At 42.2% G+C, this 20826-nt stretch overlaps 1 protein-coding gene across 1 annotated transcript in view; it reads right to left on the bottom strand.

Moving 5' to 3' along the window:
- FHIP1A (FHF complex subunit HOOK interacting protein 1A) overlaps window positions 1-20826 on the bottom strand; it is a 270411-nt gene that overhangs the window by 13586 nt on the left and 235999 nt on the right. Inside the window, 3 exon segments of the mRNA XM_059066709.2 lie at window positions 2608-2798; window positions 14065-14144; window positions 19192-19359. Coding sequence (XP_058922692.1) covers window positions 2608-2798; window positions 14065-14144; window positions 19192-19359 — 439 coding nt within the window.

The following is a 20826-nucleotide window of genomic DNA, read 5'->3' as shown; positions in this document are numbered from 1 at the left end:
ATTATATGTACCAAACAGTGACTTAAAATAAAGTCATATTCACTCCCAAAATAGCCCTTTTAACCTAAGAATGATAATCTGACTACCTTTGATGTTAAAAGCTCTCAACCGTGTAACTGAAATAGGTATGAAAACATCTGCATTTAAGTTTACATTTTCCTTTAGGGAAAAAAAAAAAAGAACTCAGACAAGGGAAAACACAAACTCTACCATTTCTTAAACATCTACTACATGGCAGGTGCTTTCTCAGTGCTATCTAATTTAATCCTCACAACAACCCTACATGGAGATACTATTTTCTCCACTTACAGATGAAGAAACTTAGGCTCAGAGACAATGATCACCCAATGAGTCAGTGGCAGAGCCAGAAGTCAAGCAAAAGCTGTCTTAAGTCAACTTCTCTCCTTTTCTCGTTCGATGCCACACCTTTCAACCCTATTCATTGTCTAAATCTCTACCTGACTGGGCCACAAGTGACCCTTTAAGAATACACATTTTCACGTCATTAGGGTGGACATAATCCACTTTTTACAGCTCTACTGTTAAAAGTTTACCTCTTATCCACTTTGACTACTGCTAATATTTCTTTAGCACTTACTACATACTAGGTAGTTTTCTAACAGCTTTGTATGTCCTACATCACTTATCCTTGGAACAACCCTTTGAGGAAAGCAGATAGGAAAAAATCTTAGAAAGATCAAGTAGTTTGCCCAAGGAAGGAGCAGAGCCGAGATTCAGAATCCTAGCTCTTAACTACTGCACAAAAACCACATTATCCATCTACCCACCTACCTACCTGTGTAACCACCTATCCATCAGGGCACTCCGCCACTGTAAGGCAACCTCAGAGAGACGAGAGCGGAAAGAAATGGAATTTGGAATCAGAGGACCTACCGACTGTGTAACCTTAAATAGGTCAATCCCTCACTCTGAGTCTATTTCTGCATCTATAAAATGGGAAGACTGTCTTCAAAGGCTTAAATGTCATAACACAGGGAAAGAACGTGGCGAGTTGCAGGCACTCAACCATCATACGTTTAACCTGAAATTTGAATTCTGCGGAAAGGTCAGCCACAGACTCATTCTTAAAACAACGTTTTTAGTAAATAAAAAAGACATCGATTTTTAAATAAGCTTTTAAAAATGACAGTTGGGCAGGAAAATATAAGATATGCATACTAGTTTACCTAACAGGAAAATATACGGAAAGTACAGCTTGTTAACACTGCCACGTAAAGTATGAATTTCCATGATACGCTGTATCTTTATTTAAAAACTAAGAATCAGTAAGACCACCTTAACTTCTAAAAATTACATTGATACCAAATATGCTAATATTTTCTTAGTCAAGCAGCCCAGCTCTTAGACAAAATACATTTTATCCAAGAGGACGAGAGCTGGGTGGACAGAATTACACTGTTTGGGGGGATATCAGAATATGGATTGGACACACGGAAGTCAGCACGAGGCCGGGACCATTTCCCAGTGGTCACAGGACAGGCAGACCCCTCCTGAGCTGAAGTGGCCTCTGACCACCAAAGACACACAAACGCCCCTTTGCTGCCCGCCAGAGGGGGGGCCGCAGTCAACACGGGGGGGGGGGGGGCACTTAAATTTTACTTGTACGAGATCAGCTGTGGCTGGCAAACCCCACGGGGTACTCTGAGTTCTGGGACAGTAAGTATTTATGAAAAACCCCTCATGATGGTAATCAAACGAATCACATACTCTTGCCATATCAGACATTTCACATTTTAGAATGATATGTCATTGGCAGGCAAAAGCATCCACAAACGGGTCCCTTTGGAAATTAAAATAGGGGCTAATTCTGTCTTAGCTAGAGCCACCCTCCACGCCCTCAGCCCCATTTTGTGTAAAAAGACACACGGGTACACTATTCATCCCGGGCTCTGAGGATGGCGCTAGGAAGCCTAGTTAAAATAAAGGTCTGGGAACACTGAGTAGGTAAGCGCTGCGCACGTCAAGGGACACTGATTTCCAAACATCCAGAACCCTTTACGAGGCAGAAAAGGACCCCCAGGTAGTCAGTCCTAAAAGAAATGGGACTCATGGCATCGTTCCCTGCCTACCTACAGACAGACACATGCAAGGAGAGGTGGAACTGGGCATCCTTTTGTTTAAAGATTATCACTCGAGAGGTCCTCCCCTGACAGGCTGGGACCTGGGTCCCTCCACTGCAGCGCCTGCACCTGGACAAACATCTCTTCGGCTCCTCCAGCAACAGGACACAGAGGAACTCTAAGGGACTGAAAATAACTGCGTGCATTCACAGTTGGGGCAGGGTAGGAACAGCAAGATACAAAAAGGCCAAAACCCAACGGCCACTTCTGAGGTGTCAGGGGCAAAAGCAGGGCCCTGCACAGGATCCCTGGCCTGACCCACCAATTCGCACCCCCCACACACACACCCCACTTAAGGGACCAGCTCGCCCCACCTCGGGGAGCAAGCAAGGGAAGCTGTTTCTTGTTCTCCCTCCCTCGGGCCGTAACACGAGTCCCATTAAGGCCTTGCCTGAATTTCTCACCTGGCCGCTCTTCAATTTCTATTGATTACAGAATCAAGGACCCAGGTCGGTAACACCCCTACCTGGACTATCATGCGTGCACTTCGACCAGAGAATATAATCCCTCTCTTGGTTCCCAAGCGTCAGGGTGATCCCGCTGGAGCAGCAGACGGGGGTCAGGGCGAGCAGCTTGGCCGCGGAAACAGAGTAACAGTCCCTCTCCTTCACAGCCCACCTCTGACTCAGCATCATGTGATTGCAAGGGATCAGATACCTGGAAAGCCAAAAAGGGCCAGCGTTCAGTGTCTGCAGGTCCGTTCCCGGTCCGCCACCACCTGAGCCACGGTCGGGACCAGTCACAGCCGGGGTGGCTCGTCCTCTCCCCACTCTCACTCCAGCCGTCCTACCGGCCCCCAGGGCTCACTCCCGCGCTTAAAACTTGCCAAGGGCTTCTTTCTTCTGACGCAGGTTTAAGGGCCTTCACAATTTAACCTCCACAAACTTCCCCATCTTTTAATGGACCCGCTATCCCTCTGTGCCCCCGGCCCTTTGCACATACCCTAACCGTCCCGTGCAATGTGCTTTCCCTTCCCCCCTGCCTGACAAATGCCTTGTCATCCTGCAAAGTCTGGCTTCAGTGTCCTCTTCTCCGGGAAGGCTTCTGGGCTTCCTACTCCAAGATGGAACTACCCTCTCCCTCCACTATGCCCACAGCCTTCTACTAAGGCTCTATTACTAGAATCACAATCATTTCAGTGTCTGCCTTCTCAACATAATGTGCTATCAGAGCAAGCACCTCCTTCAAGAGTTTTGTCTCGTGATGCCGGAAACTCTGGCTCAGAGTCGGTACTGAATGACAGCAGTTGCACAAATGGCAAAGGACCCGTCATGGTGCTAACCTCCTCTCATATTCTCGCGGGTGATCACGAGAACATATTGTGCTACAGGTGTTCCATCACCGGTTCTAAAGGGTGGGTGTGTGTGAGGCAGGGGCAGGATGTCCCCACCCCACCAAGCAATCAGTGGTCCAGACATGAAGGTGTCCTTCAGTTCTGCTCAGGCCTGACGCTGTCTAGCCCGAGGTGGCAGGGCACCCCGCAGGTTAAGGGTTCAGTCCTACAAGGCTTCCCCCAACACACACACACACACTTCAGACGCCACTCACAAGTCCAGGCTGTCACCTGTGCTCCCGAGTAACGGGCTATACATCAGAGGTGCCAACGACCCCTCTCCTTGGGTTCGATTAATTTGCTAGAGCAGCTCACGGAACTCAGAGACGTTTTACTTACCAGGTCGCTGGTTTATTACAAAAGGCTATAACTCGGGAAGAGCCAGATGCAGAGATGCACGGGGCAAGGGTGGGGAAAGGGCGTGGAGCTTCCATGCTCTCTCCAGGCTGCCTCTCTCCCAGCGTTCACCAACCCAGAGGCTCTCCAAACCCGACCATTGCGGGGCTTTTTGGAGGTTTCATTTTATAGTCATGGTTGACTGAATCACTGGCCATTAGCGCTTAATTCAACCCTCTCCCCTCCCTGGATATCAGGGGGGTGGGACTCAAAAGAAAAAGGGCAAAGACCAAACATATATTCCTCCTTATAAATCACAACAGTACAGCGGCCAAGGACTCAGCGGGGAGCACTGGGCCCGGTTTCACACGAAACACTTTTGGGTGGTGAGCAAAGCATCTCAGGATCATTATGAACCTGGAGAGAAGAAAATCTGGGCAATCGTTGCTGACACACTTGGAGCCCATCAGCGGGCTGTGTGGGTAGAAAAAAGTGTGTTTAAATGGCTTCCTTTCCTAACAGGGAGATAGACCACACTGTTTATTTAAACAAAGATGGAACAAATGGGATAGAGGCCTCACGGCCAGAGCCGAGTGTCCCACATTTGTGCAGCAGCCAACTGCAGACACCCCCAAGCCCTTAGGCAAACAACCACAATCTTCAATAAACCAGAATGTTTTGGTTTCTGTATTTAGCTTTTGAGAGAGAGGCAGTACAGAGGAAAACAAGCTATGATTAAGGATTCAGTGAAAAAGATAAAAGTACAACTTCCAGGGCACAGCACGTCTCGAGGCCAGTAAACATTAAGCCGTCTCCGCAGCTCCTGTTGAGCCCAAAGAGGAAAACCTATGTTTGCATTAATGACTGACCCACTGCAAGTGCCTGAGTGAAGGAGGAAAAGAGATTTCATTCTCTTCAGAGCAGTTTACACTTAAGGTCTTAATAATGTTCATGGTATAAAATGACAAACTCGCCACTTAACCTTCTGTTCTCAAAAAATAAATCAAACCATGCCTCATTCAACCCAAACCTTAGCTAGGTGGCCAGGTAAGGGGGTCCCAGTCTCCCCTCCCTGCACTCATGGGCATACAACACACACACACACACACACACACACACACACACACACACAAGCCTAAATCCCAGGTAAGGGGGTCCCAGTCTCCCCTCCCCGCACTCATGGGCATACAACACACACACACACACACACACACACACACACACACACACACACACTTGAGCCTAAATCCCTCTCCCTAAGATCCAGATACACCCCGCATGTCTGATGTGGTGGCATCTATTTGCATAAGTTCAGTTGCATGGGAGTCAAAGGTTCTAAAAACAAAAAGGAAGGACTGGGGAAGGAGGCCAGATCTGTTCTAATCCTTAGCCCAGCTCTGGGGACTTGTACCTGAGCCCTACTGCAGAAGAAACAGATCCTGTAGGTAGAAAATGAAGGAGCTCTTTTCACGAGGATCTCTGTGAGCAGAGATGCTTTGTTGACCAAGAGTGAGGCAGAGGAGAGAGGCCTTCTCCCACCTGTCTCAAGCCAGCGCAGCTCTGGCCCCTAGAACACTCAAGGGGGCAGCGCTGCTCCAGCACCTGGGCGCCATCCCCGTCCCCAGCACTCTCAGGACGGGCGGGGACACGGCAGGGACAGAGGGGAGGCAGCACCAGCCAAAGGGGCTCAGCAGAGATGGTGCTGCGGCAACCGGCAACCGTCTTGATCGTGAACAAACGTAGGGCCCCTCCCTTGGGACCCCCCCAGAAGTGATGGCTGACGCTTTGCAGGGGGCCAGGGTCTTACATGAGGAGCAGAGGTCAGAGCCAGGAAAACCCATCCTGTGGTTGTGGATGCGAACGTTTCTGCTCTCACAGGCGAGTGAGGCTTAGGGAAATGCAGATTACACAGGATTTTTTTTTTTTTTCATGGTTGAGAAAAAAATTTCATTTATACAGCATACATATAAGTTAAAAAGTGGCAGAATGTTAACAATTAGTGAATCTAGATACAGAATACATGGGTGTTCATTATACTATTCATTCAAATTTTCTACATATTAAAATATTTCATAATAAAAAACTGGAACATAATAAAATTAAAAGGGGCCTAAATGCAATGAGGTACCCAAGAACAGGTCCCTGAGACAAAAAAATACATTAGTAGAAAAACTGGCAAAATCTGAATAAAGTCTGTACTATATAGTTAATATTATTGTATTAATGGTAATTTCCTAGTAAATGTGCCATGGTTATATAAGATGTTAAGGGGAAGCTGGATAAAGGGAACTCCCTATACCACCTTTGCAAATTTTCTGTAAATCTAAAATTTCCAAAATAAAAAGTTATTTTTTAAAGGGGGCAACCAGTATATAAAAGCTAGAAGTTTTCATTTATTTTTTTGACAGAATACATGAAATAGGACTACTTCTTAATAATGCTAGTCAATCAATAAGGAAAATAAGTGATCAGTAACACAAAACATCTGACTATAGGTCTTCCAAGAAAGGAAAAAGGACTAACAAACAAGAATATAGTGCTTTGGGCTTCCCTGGTGGCGCAGTGGTTGAGAATCCGCCTGCCGATGCAGGGGACACGGGTTCGTGCCCCAGTCCGGGAAGATCCCACATGCCAGGGAGCGGCTGGGCCCGTGAGCCAGGGCCACTGAGCCTGCGTGTCCGGAGCCTGCACTCCGCAACGGGAGAGGTCACAACAGTGAGAGGCCCGCGTACCGCAAAAAAAAAAAAAAAAAAAAAAAAAGAATATAGTGCTTTACCATTTATAAATCTTTCACATACATTCCATTTGACCCTCACAGCATCGCTGTGAGGTAGGCAGCACAGATATTATTCCCATTTAACAGATGAGGAACTCATAGCAATTAACTGATGTGTCCAAGGTTCTACAATTAGTAAATAATTTGTATTCATATCAGTCTGTGGCCTAAAAATTCAGCACCCCATCCCCCCTCATACTTGCCTACCTACTTCACAGGGATAACAAAAATACAATGAATTCAAGGCTAGAAAAATACCTTGAGGGAAAAAATTTTCCACAATATATGGCTCACTCCCCTTCTTGTCCCAGCTTGTGCGTGAACACAAAATTTTATATTGCCTCTGTTCTGTGTTCAGCTAAGCAACTAAGTAAGACAGGGGAACAGTGTGATCCCCTTTAAAGTTATATAAATTACAATCAGGGTAACTGCTATTATAGCAAGTTGAAAAACAACACAGAAAGGCCAATGTGCAACTACACAGGATTTATTGTATCCTTATTTTCATCATTGATTATTTAAGAAATAAACTGCTTCAATGCTTTTATATACTGCAGGAACTCAATGACTGCTTACAGCTCAAACAAAGCATATTTCACGATTTAAGTTGATACATGTAGATTTCTACTCTTTGTCTGAAGTACTAAAACAAAATGGAACGGTGGATCAAACCTAATAAAGCTATTTATCAAATATCACCAGTGGGTAGACTGAAATTATATTAGAATAAAGAGTTACTGGGAATTTGCAACGCTGCAAACACATGCTTTCGGTACAAACTAAGAACTTTCTTCTGAGTAAATCAAATAAAGGGAGATCCCCCACAGGTTGAAGGAGGGGGTTCTATAAAATTGGAAATTGGAGAGTCAGTTCAAATGAATAACACCCCTGTATTCAAAGCAGTACTTCTACTACCGTGCCTTTAAAACGGAGCATTATCCCAGAGGGAAGAGTCGGAAAACCGTACACTGACCCTCTGTCTCTCCGTCATTTACACAGAAAGATTAGAAGCGGAATAAAGTCAGAAGCTCCCCAAACGTCAAACATCAAATAAGCCACCATGTAAAAAACAGATAGCTATTGGGAACCTGCTGTCAGGCACAGGAAGCTCAGCTCAGTGCTCTGTGACCACCTACCTGGGGGATGGGGGGGGGGTAGGAGGGAGGTCCAAGAGGACCTCAGAAACTAACACAACATTGTAAAGCAATTATATTCCAATAAAAAATAAAGTGGCTGTCCATAGCAGAAAAATCACTTAGGAATTTAGTCCAGGTGTCTGTCATCAAACTATCTTTTCATTTCAACTATATTTGCCTGGGGTGGGATTTTATTTAAATTTATTTTTTATTTAAATTTAAATTCAGGAAGCAGTAAATATAATCAGAGACTAATAAATGGCTTTAGGGGCTCAGATTACTCAGATTACTCAAAGCCATCCTAATACAGCAGGAAAAAAAAATACATATATATATATATATATATATTCCCCACACTGTCCTCCCTTTTTTCATTATTTCCCCAACCCTCTGCAACCCTGGGTCCATTTTCTATTTTATTGGATATTACTTGTTAAAATAAATAAATCACCATCACTTCTGAAACAATTCAGTGATAACCAATCAGTAACAAAGGACACACGTTGCCTACTGCTACGCCGACAATAAAGACAAACAAAACAAGGCAGTGGAGCATGATGAAGTAAGCAAGGTGCTTCTTAAGAGATGATGATAACCTCAGTACCGTACCAACAGGCAAAAATCTTAAAAGCAACGTTAGGGAATTTCAAAAAGCTCCTTTGTTTTTCAGAGACATTCTGGCTGTGTTTCTCCTATTCATCTTACCCTAGAGACCGGCATTTTTTCTCCCCTCTCCTCCAGACACCCAATGCCCATGTAAGATGGGAACGTTCCTGAAGAGAACAACAGGCAGCTTCTCTTCGAGCAAAGAACAGCCTCTATCTGAACACAATAGGCGAAGCAGTTCATAAACCTGACAAATGACCAGCACTTCTGAAAGAAACACCCCAACCAGAATATTCAGAAATGGCATTCAGGGTATTAAGCAATTAAATGTTGCCTAAACTGGGAAGTGCCAAGAACGTGCAGCTCATCTGTCACTTCACTGCTTGTCAGCATTTCCTGCCTGCCGTCACATCCCTGGAGGTGGGCAATTTCTCCTTGGTTTTCTGCTCCCTTAAACAGCCTCTCTTTTGGGGGACCTTATTTCAAATTACTTTTCTAATATTTTGCTAAAGGAAATAAGCAGATCAGTTACAAATGGATTATCACTTTGAAATGTCAATAATTAAGAGTATTTGGGTTACAACAAAAATTGATGCAGTTTATTTATCATGGAACAAATAACTTCATTAAAAGGATTCACATAGGGCTTCCCTGGTGGCGCAGTGGTTGAGAGTCCGCCTGCCGATGCAGGGGACACGGGTTCGTGCCCCGGTCCGGGAAGATCCCACGTGCCGCGGAGCGGCTGGGCCCGTGAGCCATGGCCGCTAGGCCTGCGCGTCCGGAGCCTGTGCTCCGCAAAGGGAGAGGCCACAACAGTGAGAGGCCCGCATACCACAAAACAAACAAACAAACAAAAAAAGGATTCACATAATCTTCACTGCTCTATTGCCTCTCAGATCTACAAGTTTATCGTGTATATTCGAATGACTACAGTGGCAACGACAAAAGGACAGGTTATAAATCTATTTTTTAGTCCCTTAAAGTTTAAATGACTAGAAAAATAAGGGTTTTTTTCATTGTCCTTGCTTTTGGTACAGATTCTCAATCAGAAAAGACATTGTCTTCATTACAGTAACCCCCCGCCCTTATGTGTGGAGGATACATTCCAAGACCCCCAGTGATGCCTCAAACCCCGGGTAGTACTGAACCCTATATATATACTATGTTTTTTTCCTATACATACATACGTACCACCTATGATAAAGTTTAATTTATAGATTAGGTTCAGTATGAGATTAACAACAATAGCTAATAATAAAATAGAACTATAATAATACACTGAAATAAAAGTTATGTGGGGCTTCCCTGGTGGCGCAGTGGTTGAGAATCCGCCTGCCGATGCAGGAGACACGGGTTCGTGCCCCGGTCCGGGAAGATCCCACATGCCGTGGAGCGGCTGGGCCCGTGAGCCATGGCCGCTAGGCCTGCGCGTCCGGAGCCTGTGCTCCGCAACGGGAGAGGCCACAACAGTGAGAGGCCCGCATACCGCAAAAAAAAAAAAAAAAAAGTTATGTGAATATGGTCTCTCTGTCTCTCAAAATACCTTATTGTGCTGTACTCACCCTTCTTCTTGTGATGATGTGAGATGATAAAATGCCTATGGGATGAGATGAAGTGAGGTGAACAATGTAGGCCTTGTGACGCAGGCTGCTATCGACCTTCTAACATATAAAGGAGGACCATCTACCTAAGGTGATCCTGGATCACTGAGCCATGAGGATGTTGATGGCTGGGTATCAGGGGCAGACGATGTCAATGGCCAGCGATCCTGGGTGGGACTGCGTGAGATTCCATCACAATACTCAGAACAGCGCACAATTTAGAACCTATGAACTGTTTATTTCTGGAATTTTCCATTTAATATTTTTGGACCACAGTTGACCTTGGGTAACTGAAACCTCAGAAAGTGAAACAGCAGGTAAAGGGGTTCTACTGTAGTTTAAAATGTATTTTCTAGAAAATTCCCCTCCCTTAAATTTGTGTAGTGCTTTACAGTGTTTCAAAACATTTTCACAGATATCACCACAGTTGATCCTCCCCAAAACATTATGGGATAGCAAATTCTAAAACCAGAATAGGTCAAGGGGTCCTAACTGGATTCATTACACCCTATCACTCCATCCACCATTGTTCATAGCCTTGCTCTCATATTTTTAAATATCCTTATGTCTTTTTTTTTTTTTTTGCGGTACACGGGCCTCTCACTGTTGTGGCCTCTCCCGTTGCGGAGCACAGGCTCAGCGGCCATGGCTCACGGCTCACGGGCCCAGCTGCTCTGCGGCATGTGGGGTCTTCCTGGACCGGGGCACGAACCCGTGTCCCCTGCATTGGCAGGCAGACTCTCAACCACTGCACCACCAGGGAAGCCCTCCTTATGTCTTTCTGCTGCAAATTTAGTAGTAACTTCTTCAATCTATCTTCTAGTTCATTAATTCTCTCTTAATCTGTATCTTAAATGCTATTTATACCAAACACTCAGTTTTTCATTTTAATAATTACAGTTTTTACTTCTAAAAACCCCAGTTGGTTCTGCAAATCTGCCTGTCATTTTTGCTTGATTATCAAAATGGCATTTTTATTTTAACAGAAAGTAACAAGTACTGGAGAGGATGTGGAGAAACTGGAACCCTGTGCACTGCTGGTGGGCATGTAAACTGTGCAACTGTTATGGAAAACAACAAAAAAATTTAAACAGAATAGCCACATGATCCAGCAATTCCACTTCTGGATATATACACGAAAGAAGTGAAAGCAGCGTCTTGAAGAGAGATATTTGTACCCCCACGTTCATAGCAGTGTTATTCACAACAGCCAAAATGGTAAGCAATCCAAGTGTCCAGTGGCTAAGATTCCACGCTCCCAATGCAGGGGGCCTAGGTTCGATCCCTGGTCAGGGAACTAGATCACATATGCTGCAACTAAAGATCCCGCATGCCACAACAAAGATTCCACATGCCACAACTAAAATCCGGCACAGCCAAATAAATAAATAAATATTTTGATGTGTCCATCGGCAGATAAATGGGTAAACAAAATGTAGTATAAATAATGTAACATTATTCAGCCCTAAAAAGGAAGGGAATTCTGACACCTGCTGCAATATGAATGAACCTTGTAGACACTGTGCTAAGTGAAATAAGTCAAGGACAAAAAGACAAATACTGTATGAGGCAACTTACATGAGATACCTAGAACAGTCAAATTCACAGAGGCAGAAAGTAGGATGGTGGCTGCCAGGGGCTGGGGGAGGGGAGAAACGGGGAGTTCGGGTCTAAGGCGTGCAGAGGGTTTGTTTTACAAGGTGAGAGCAGTTCTGGAGATGGATGGTGGCAACGGTTGTACAATATTGTGAATGCATTTAATACCACTGAACTGTATGGTTAAGATGGTAAATTGTAGGTTCTGCGTATTTTAGTACAATTGCAAACACCTGTTAAATGTGGGGGGTGATCAGCAGTTCAGAGGACAGAGACCAGGAAGCAGAGGCTTCCTGCACGTCTACCGCATGCTGACCTCTGCATCTGGCCCCCCACTCGCTCTTCTCAGATTCCCCCAGGCAGCGCGACAGAATTAGAAATACAGAAAGTATTAAATAAAGGACAACTACTATTATTATTATGGTCTCACCATCATCCTCATTAAGGAAACAGAGAAGAAACTCAGGCTCAGAGCGCTGGACCCATGGTTACGCCCAGCACTCTTTCCATGACTCCATTCAGAACCTGCGACCTTCGGGTGCTTTCCTGGGAAATGATGGGTCCTTACTCGCCCTGGAAGTCACAGCCCTGACTTGGATGCCTAAGTATTTCAATCACGAGCTGATTTCTTCACCTTCGTAAGGCACAGGTCTGGGTCTCAAAAGAAGCTCTGACCAGTACAACCTCTGAGGACAGTTTTTACAACAAGTACCGCCCTACGAGTAGACTAGGGCCACTGAACAGAAGTGTCCACCCCCTGGGCTCAGTCTCCCCTGGTGATCCAGAGGTGGGAGGCCGGGCCAGGCTTCCAGGTCCACGGAAAAAGACAGCTGCTTTCCACGCCATCAAAGATGCAGCATTCAAGAATCTAACATTTAAATATAATCAGGATTTACCCTTGTTGGAGGCAAAGTCTAGTTTTTGGCAGTAAGAAAGGTTTTAATGAGTTGCTCTGATGGATTTCATTCAGGCCCTGCTAATGCACTGTCGCCTCAGGAGAGACTTGAAGGGAAGCAAATGTAACCCTTTTAGGACAGATAACTAATGCTCTCCCGGACTCCCCAGGGTGTTTCTTTATGAGTGGGTTTATCCTTTGCTAATGCCCTAAGATTAGTCACTGACGACCTGATCTAAACCCCTAAAAAGTCCAAAAGCTCTCTTTAAACTAAAAAAAAAAAAAAATAGGTGATACTCTCCCATAAAAGAGTGACTCCGTAAGGCCACTGTTGTTCCACCCACCAGCCCCCTGTGGTATCTGCATCGCTCCCTTTTGCAGGACACCACGTCTACACTGCAGCCTTCCTCAAACCAGTGGTTCTCAAACTTAGCCTCGCATCAGAATCCGCTGGAGGGTTTGTTTAATGCACAGCTGGCCAGGCCCCACCCACCACCAGAGTCTCTGATTCAGCACATCTGGAAGAAGGCCAAGAACGTGCGTTTCTCACGAGATCCTGGGGGATGTCTCTGCCACTATTGCCAAGATGGCACGTCACCACCCCCTTACTTTTCCACAGCCACTTCTGTGGTAATGTTGGACATCCTCTTGGAATGCCAGCTCCTCGGTAATTCTGCTCACGCCATGTCTAAACCCCATGGGGACCAGGGGCAGCCCAGGTCTCCTCCCTCTTGCGCTGTTCTCAGCTTCCTGTTGCCCTTCTTCTGCACGAGGAGGGGTCACAAACAGGGTCTAAGGAAGGAGGAGGTGGAGGGCGTGCCCAAGGACCTGGCTGGCTCTTTCCTTTTTGCTTCCACAGCACCAGAGGGGAGCGAGGGAGCACAAACTCTCTTCCTTCACCAAAGGAGATGCTTCTCTCAAGAGATGCCTCTCTCAGGGCACCTGAGAAGCAGAGGCAGGGACAAGGCAGGATTTGGTGTTCCTGAGTTTCCTGCCAAACGACCAAACTACTGTTGTCTTAATAGCAGTCCACTTTGACTCCTGACGCCTGTCTTCAGATACCAGCCCCTTCATGAAACCTTTCCCACCTGGACGTCTGAAGGACATACCTTTTCCACCTTGTATACATCTATGTCCTTTTCAGTTCGTCGCTCCATGCCTTATTCCCTTCTGAATTGTACACAAAGTACTCATTAAATATTTACTGAATGTAATTGAAACATACTCACAGGTCAGACAGTGAGCACTGTACCATTTCTGAAGCTAGAGTCGTAGAAATTATACATCAACAGCATTTGATATTTAGAAAAGTTGTTTTCAAAAACAAGTCCCCTAAAAATGTACTTCAGGAGAAAGACATGCAGCTACGGACCAGAAGAGCCTTCATAATACTTCTGAAAGTTTCCAAACATTCTACTTATTCTTTCCAGGAGCACATGTGTAATATAATGCATTTGGCCCCCTAAAAACTGTTAACAATAAAACTAAAATTAACCTTGGAAAATAATGCAGAAATTAAATTGATTTGCTCGATGATTTTCTTTCTTAGAGGCATGACCCTTACTTCACTTATATTACCAAAGGAAAATGTAACAGTGATAGTGTAGAGCTTTCCTTTAAAGGGAACAAAAGATGGCAACTCACCTTAGAATTAGTTGTAACATCACATCTTCACAATGTAAACCGATGAGAGTTCTAAATAATGCCAGGGACACCACACAAAGCTGGGAAGCAAGAAAAATATCTATTTCAGATATTGGAAGGACAGCTCTACCCCACACAGATGGTAAATAAATCATAATTACAATGACCCTTTAAATTAAAATGACCCTTTTTTTTAGCAGTTTTGATTAAGAAAAATGTACAATTACCCTCCTAATAAAATGCCTGTGCTCATATTTCCAACTTGTAAAGATCCACATAAATATGTCCCCTACAACTCCCCAATACACATACACACACACACCCCATCTCCTATTTATGTCATTTGTTTTCCTAGTTATTTTCAAATACGACACTGGTTATTTGAAAGACAGGGCTAATAGAAAATTGCATATACCCCGGCCATCTCTCCCTCTCCAGAGTCCTCAGACCTAAGCCTCAGCTCTTCTTGCCTTATCTCTTGGCTTTGGGTCAAACATTCTCCTGGGTTCCATTTCCCATAGCGCTGAGGGGTGATGATATACTTCCCTAGGATGTTCATTAAAAAACAAGATTTCTTGCAATCTCTGATTTCCAGAAAGGAAAGATAAACTGTGCAACAGAGAAGGTTCCCAAAGATGCATTATAAAATCACCGTGCCTTTTGGGAGTAAGCTTTTGCTGTTCCATCAGGCCACTTAAGTAATTTAGGCTCTCATTCTTTGTACAGGAGAATAAGGGCTAGCCTGTGTTCTAGGCAGGACAGGTTTACAAGCTGGTCAATGAAGTCCGTAACGGTGTTGTAGAGAAAGAGCTGTACTTGGTGTGCCCCAGAACATCTCTTGCGCTCAGGACAGGTCACACCTTACAGTTAGGCAGAAGCAGATACTTCATTCCGTTCCTTCCTTGCCTTTGCACAAGCTGTTCCTCTGCCTGGAATGCCTTCTTCTGTCTCCTCTGCAGGATAACCCTACTTATTCTCAAAAGACTGACCGTAGGCATCACCTCTCCTAGGAAATCTTTCTTCTCTTTCTCCCAGGATTACCACTCAACACCCCCTTTCCCCAGTCCGAGTCCTCTCTATATGTTGCCATAGTAACCTGGGCAAATCACTGTCAAGGGTGCTCAGCATCCTGTATCTGCCTTTTTATTACTGAGTCCAGGGAGTTTGTTATTCTACATACAAGTATCTTTACAGACACATGATTTGCAAAGATTTCTTCCTATTTTGTCAGCTGTTTTTTGCAATTTCTTAATGGTGCCCTTTGAAACACAAGTTCTTACTTTTTTACAGATTTTAGATTTCTTCTTGAATCAGTTTCAGAAGTTTGTGTCTTTCTAGAATTTGCCTGTTTCATCTAAGTTATCCAATATTTTGGCATGCAGTTGTTCATAGTATTCCCTTATAATCCTATTTATTTATTAACCACATTTTTTATCAATGCATACAAATGTCATTAACTATGAAGAAAAGAGAAGGCATATTTATTACAAAAATCAGAATCATGGTTATTTCTGCAGGAGAGGGAGAGGGCTGTAATCAGAGAGGGCTACCGAGGGGCTCATGAGGTGTTGGCAATGTTTCATTCTCCCCTGAAAGATGATGGCATGGTGTTTTCTTTACAATTAAACTGTATATTTAGGCTTTATACAGTTTTGCTCTGTATGAATATTGTATCTCATTATAAACTCTGACAAGGCATCATTTCACTGGGCAGAGGCTGCAATAGTAGTTCTCAATGTCTGGTCCAAGTCTTCCCATGGGCACAATGGATATAATCCTTTTTAGTTCTATAAGGTCAACAGTAATATCTCCTCTTTCATTCTGGATTTTACTAATTTGACTCTTCTCATTTTTTTTCTTAGTAGTCTAAAAGTTTGTCAATTTAGTCAACTTTTTTCAAAGAACCAACTTTTTTATGAGGTTTTTTGGTTTGTTTTCATTGAATGAAAGATTCTTTAAATTCTATAGTGCTTTACAATTTTCAAAAGTTTCACACACATTGATTCCATATAATCCCATAATATCCCCTTTCCCTTCACCCCTATATTGCCGTTCCTTCCTTCCCTCTCCCCACTGGTAACCACGTTTGTTCCCTGTATCTGTGAGTCTGCTTCTTTTTTGTTTTATTCACTAGTTTGTTGTGTTTTCTAGATCTCCCATTTAAGTAATATTAAGACAGTATTAGTCTTTCTCTGTCTGACTTATTTCACTTAGCACAATGCCCTCTAAGTCCATCCAAATTTTGCAAATGGCAAAATTTCATCCCTTTTTATGGCTGACCAGTATTCCATTGAATATATATATATACCACATCTTCTTTAACCATTCATCTGTTGGTGGATACTTTGGTTGCTTCCATACCTTGGCAAATGTAAATAATGCTGCTATGAACATTGGAGTGCATGTATCTTTTTGAATTAGTGTTTCTGTTTTTTTTGAATATATACTCAGGAGTGGAATTGCTGGGTCATATGGTAGTTCTATCTTTAGCTTTTTTGAGAAACCTCCATAGTGTTTTCCACAGTGGCTGCAACCAGTTTACATTCCCATTAACAGTGTAAGAGGGTCAAAGAACCAACTTTTGGTTTTGTTGATTTTTCTATTGATTTTGTTGTTTTTCTAGTCTTCATTTCCTTAATTTCTATTCTAATCCTTATTATTTCCTTCTTTCTGCTTGGTTTGAGTTTGCTCTTCTTTTTCCAGTGTCTTAAAGTAGAATGTTAGGTTACTGATTTGAGATTTTTCTTCTTTTTTAACGTAGGTGTTTACAACTATATATTTCCCTCTTGGCAGTGTTATACTGCATCCCATAAGTTTTGGTATGTTGTATCTTCATTCTCATTTATCTCAAAGTACATTCTCATTTCCCTTGTGATTTCTTCTTTGACCCATTGGTTACTTAGGAGTACTGTTTAATTTCCACATATTTGTGAATTTTCTTTCTGTCAATAAATTTTAATTTCAATCCATTGTGGCCAGGGAACATACTTGGTATAATTTCAATCACTTTAAATTCATTGAAAGTGATTATCACATGGTCCATTTTGGACAGTGTTCATTCCATGTGCACTTGAAGAGAATGTACATTCTGCTGCTGTTGGGTGGAGTGTTCTATAGATGTCTGTGCTAGGTCTAGTTGGTTTATAGCATTGTTCAAGTCTATTTCCTTATTCATCTTCTGCCTAGTTGTTCCATCTATTATAAAAAAGTAAGGTGTTGAAATATCCCACAACTATTGTTGTATCTTCCATTTTTCCCTTAAATTCCATCAGTTTTTGCTTCATAAATTTTGAGACTCTGTTTTTAGGTGCATATACATTTATAATTGTTATATCTTTCCAAGAGGTTGACCCTTTATCATTATAAAATGTCCCTCTTTCTCTCTAGTAACATTTCTTGTTTTAACATCTAATCTGTGGCTTATTAGTATAGCCACTCCAGCTTTGTTTTGGTTGCTGTTTGCGTAACCTATTTTTTCTATCCATTAACTTTCAATCTGCTGTTATCTTTGAATCGAAAGTGTTATCTCCAGTTGGCAGCACATAGTTGGATCTTGTTTTTTATCTAGTCTGACAATCTCTGCCTTTTGATTGAATTTTTAATCTATTTACATTTAATATTATCATTATAGTTGGATTTATATCTGCCCTTTTACTTTTTGTTTTCTATATGTCTGATGTCTTTTTGTTCCTCTATTCCTATTTTACTATCTTCTTTTACATTAAGTGAATATTTCCCCCATTGTAACATTTTAATTCCTTTAATGATTTTTTTAGTATTTTTTTGAGTTACTAGTGGTTGCTCTAGACCTTACCATATACATCTTAATTTATCAGACTCTACTTCAGATTTATACTAAATTAATTTTAGTGAAATACAGAAATGTTACTCTTATATAGCTCTATTCCTTCTTACCTCCCTTTGTGCTATTACTGTTATACACATTATATCTACATATGTTACAAACAATAACACTGTTAATTATTCCTTTAACTTTTTTTTGCATTTTTAATGGAGCTTTTTTCTGAAGTATAGTTGATTTACAATATTATATTAGTTTCAAATGTACAACATAGTGATTCAATATCTTTATAGATTATACTCCATTTAAAGTTATTATAAAATATTGGCTATATTCCCTGTACTGTACAATGTATCCTTGTAGCTTATTTATTTCACAAACAGTAGTGTGTACCCCTTAATCTCCTACCCCTATCTTTCCCCTCCCCTTTTCCTCTTCCCACTGGTAACCACCAGCTTGTTCTCTACATCTGTTTCTGTTTTGTTAAATTCATTCGTTTTATTTCTTAGATTCCACACGTAAGTGATAACACACAATATTTGTCCTTCTCTGTCTGACTTACTTCACTCAGCATAATGCCCTCTAGTTCCACCCATGCTGTTGCAAATAGCAGAATTTCATTTTTTCTATGGTTGAGTAATATTCCATTGTATATTTATACCACATCTTTATCTATTCATCTGTTGATGGACACTTAGGTTGCTTCCATATCCTCGCTATTGTAAATAATGCTGCTATGAACATTAGAATGCATGTATCTTTACAAATTAGTGTTTTCATTTTCTTCAAATATATCTTTGCTTTTAAAACAATAATTGCACTTAAATGGACAGCCTTTGGGGAGAGGGTTGCAAATGATTACACTAATGGCATAAGAGAATTTTCAAACTTAATCAGAGCACCAAACTAAAGAATGACTACCTAAATTCACAGCTGCCCAGACCTGCATTTCAAAACACTTACGGACAGAAATATGATCTCTAAATACCCAGACTTGATACATTTTGGTTCCCTGGCTTTACCTGAACTTAATTAAGCCCATATGTTCCCCTGTACCTTGTCTCCTCAGAAGCACATTCTGCTGGTTCTACAGAAGAAAGTGCCAACCCAGACAAATTGAGAAAAATTGTCCTATGAAAGGCAGTAACTCCCACCTCCCTGACAGAAGGGCTCCTGATAGCAAAACAAATTATCTAGTTTATCTCTTCCAAAATAGAAAAGTAATGGCTGAAAGAAAACAGAATATTCATAATTTTATTCCAAAAACAAACTCTCCTGAAATCTGTCTTGAGCTATAAATTCCCTTCCTCTGGGGCCTTCCTTACCCGAAATGGAGTGTTGATTCGGCTCGTGAGAGTATCTAGGATGTGGACGTTCTCATGCTGGTGCAACAGGATAAAACGGAGGAAGATCTCAAGTAGTGCTGGCTCGGAGATGCTACGCAGAAAAAGGTCCAGATATGCAGTTGTGGTCATGACCTCCTCCACAGTCACCTGGGACCAATGACAGAGTGAGCACAGGTGAGCATCCCCTCAATGCTCTGATACATGCCTCCTCAATGGCCCCCAGCCTCACCGCAGTGACCCCATCAAGGCAAGAACACACCTGCCATATGAACACACTTCAGAGCTTCATCTGAAGCCCATAACCTATTCACATTCCACAAAACCTCATGCTGCTTCTGCCCTTTAATTCAGTAAGGGAAAAGCAAAGGCAGAAAGAAGCAATTCAAGTGTTCCAACAACTCTAATCACCAGATGCGGTTCGAACACCATCAAGATTTTAGCGTGTAATCACAAAGGAGAAAAAAAGATAATAGAAAGTATTTCCATGGTCAGTAAGGGATTAATTAGAAAGCTCAGTACAACTTGTTTCATTGTTAGTCATTCAATAAACCTTTACTGGGACCTGCTATGTACAAGGAGCTAGGAACATAAGAACATATTTCCTGTCTAGGAAGTTGGGTTATATACATGCTCTAGAAAACAAAATAATATAATAAATAGCAAATGAGAGGTCCAGACACAAAATGCTACTGAACACAAGATGTTCAGATATGTTTCTGGAAAGTTGTAAGCCAAATTTTTATAACCGAATAATATATATATATAAGTATTATTTATAAAGTGCTATAAGAGTTTACTGCTTATGAAGTAACTGTGACTTTTTTAAATAATACAGATTACTCTTTTCTATGTGGTGTGATTTTCCCATGCAGTAAAACGTTGACCTTTCAGGAAATAGAACCCTCTAGACAGTCAAGTTTTTCAAAGAGCTGAGGATTTGATCCTTAAAGCATCAAAATTTTAATTGTACACATTTTTATTGGGAATATTTTAAGAGCTAATATACATGTCTTCCTAAAAGCAGCATAGGGGTCATTAATTGCCTTACCATCTGTAATATAGAAAGACTCAAACAGGGGTATGTGAAAATCACCAGGGAAACAGTTCAAAATTTCAGATTCCAACCTTATACCCTAGAAAGCTTAGAAATCTCCCCTGCCATGAGTCTAATGCACTTGATGCTAAATGAAACAGATGGTGATAATTTTTGAGTGATTACATCTTTTCTTTTCCAGTATTCCATCTTCTTTCTTCCTCCCTTTAAAAGTGTTCACTGTCACTTTATCATACTGTTAATGGGCCATTCCTTTAAAAATACATTCCTCTTCTCCTTTTCTGCATTCAAAATCCACAAATCGGTTTAGAAACCAGATCTCCAGACCTGCTATATAAGTGTAGATAGGCCTTGTGTGGATGCATCTGTGCAAAAAGGCTTAAATTACTTTTATGAATTTCTTGGTTCTTAGGGATGTTCTAGATAGATGAGTTCAAATAGATGAGATATTACCAAATCAGTTCTGTTTTCTTTATTCTAAGCACGGCCCCTACAGGACCTCTGAATCCACTCTCAGAATCTATGGACAGCTCACCCGGCAGTACCGTGAGCGGCCCAAG

Source organism: Kogia breviceps, chromosome 6 (genome assembly GCF_026419965.1).
Source record: "Kogia breviceps isolate mKogBre1 chromosome 6, mKogBre1 haplotype 1, whole genome shotgun sequence".
Classification (NCBI taxonomy): domain Eukaryota; kingdom Metazoa; phylum Chordata; class Mammalia; order Artiodactyla; family Physeteridae; genus Kogia; species Kogia breviceps.
The sequence above is the reverse complement of the archived record's forward strand: the minus strand, read 5'-3'. Positions and strand labels throughout refer to the sequence as shown.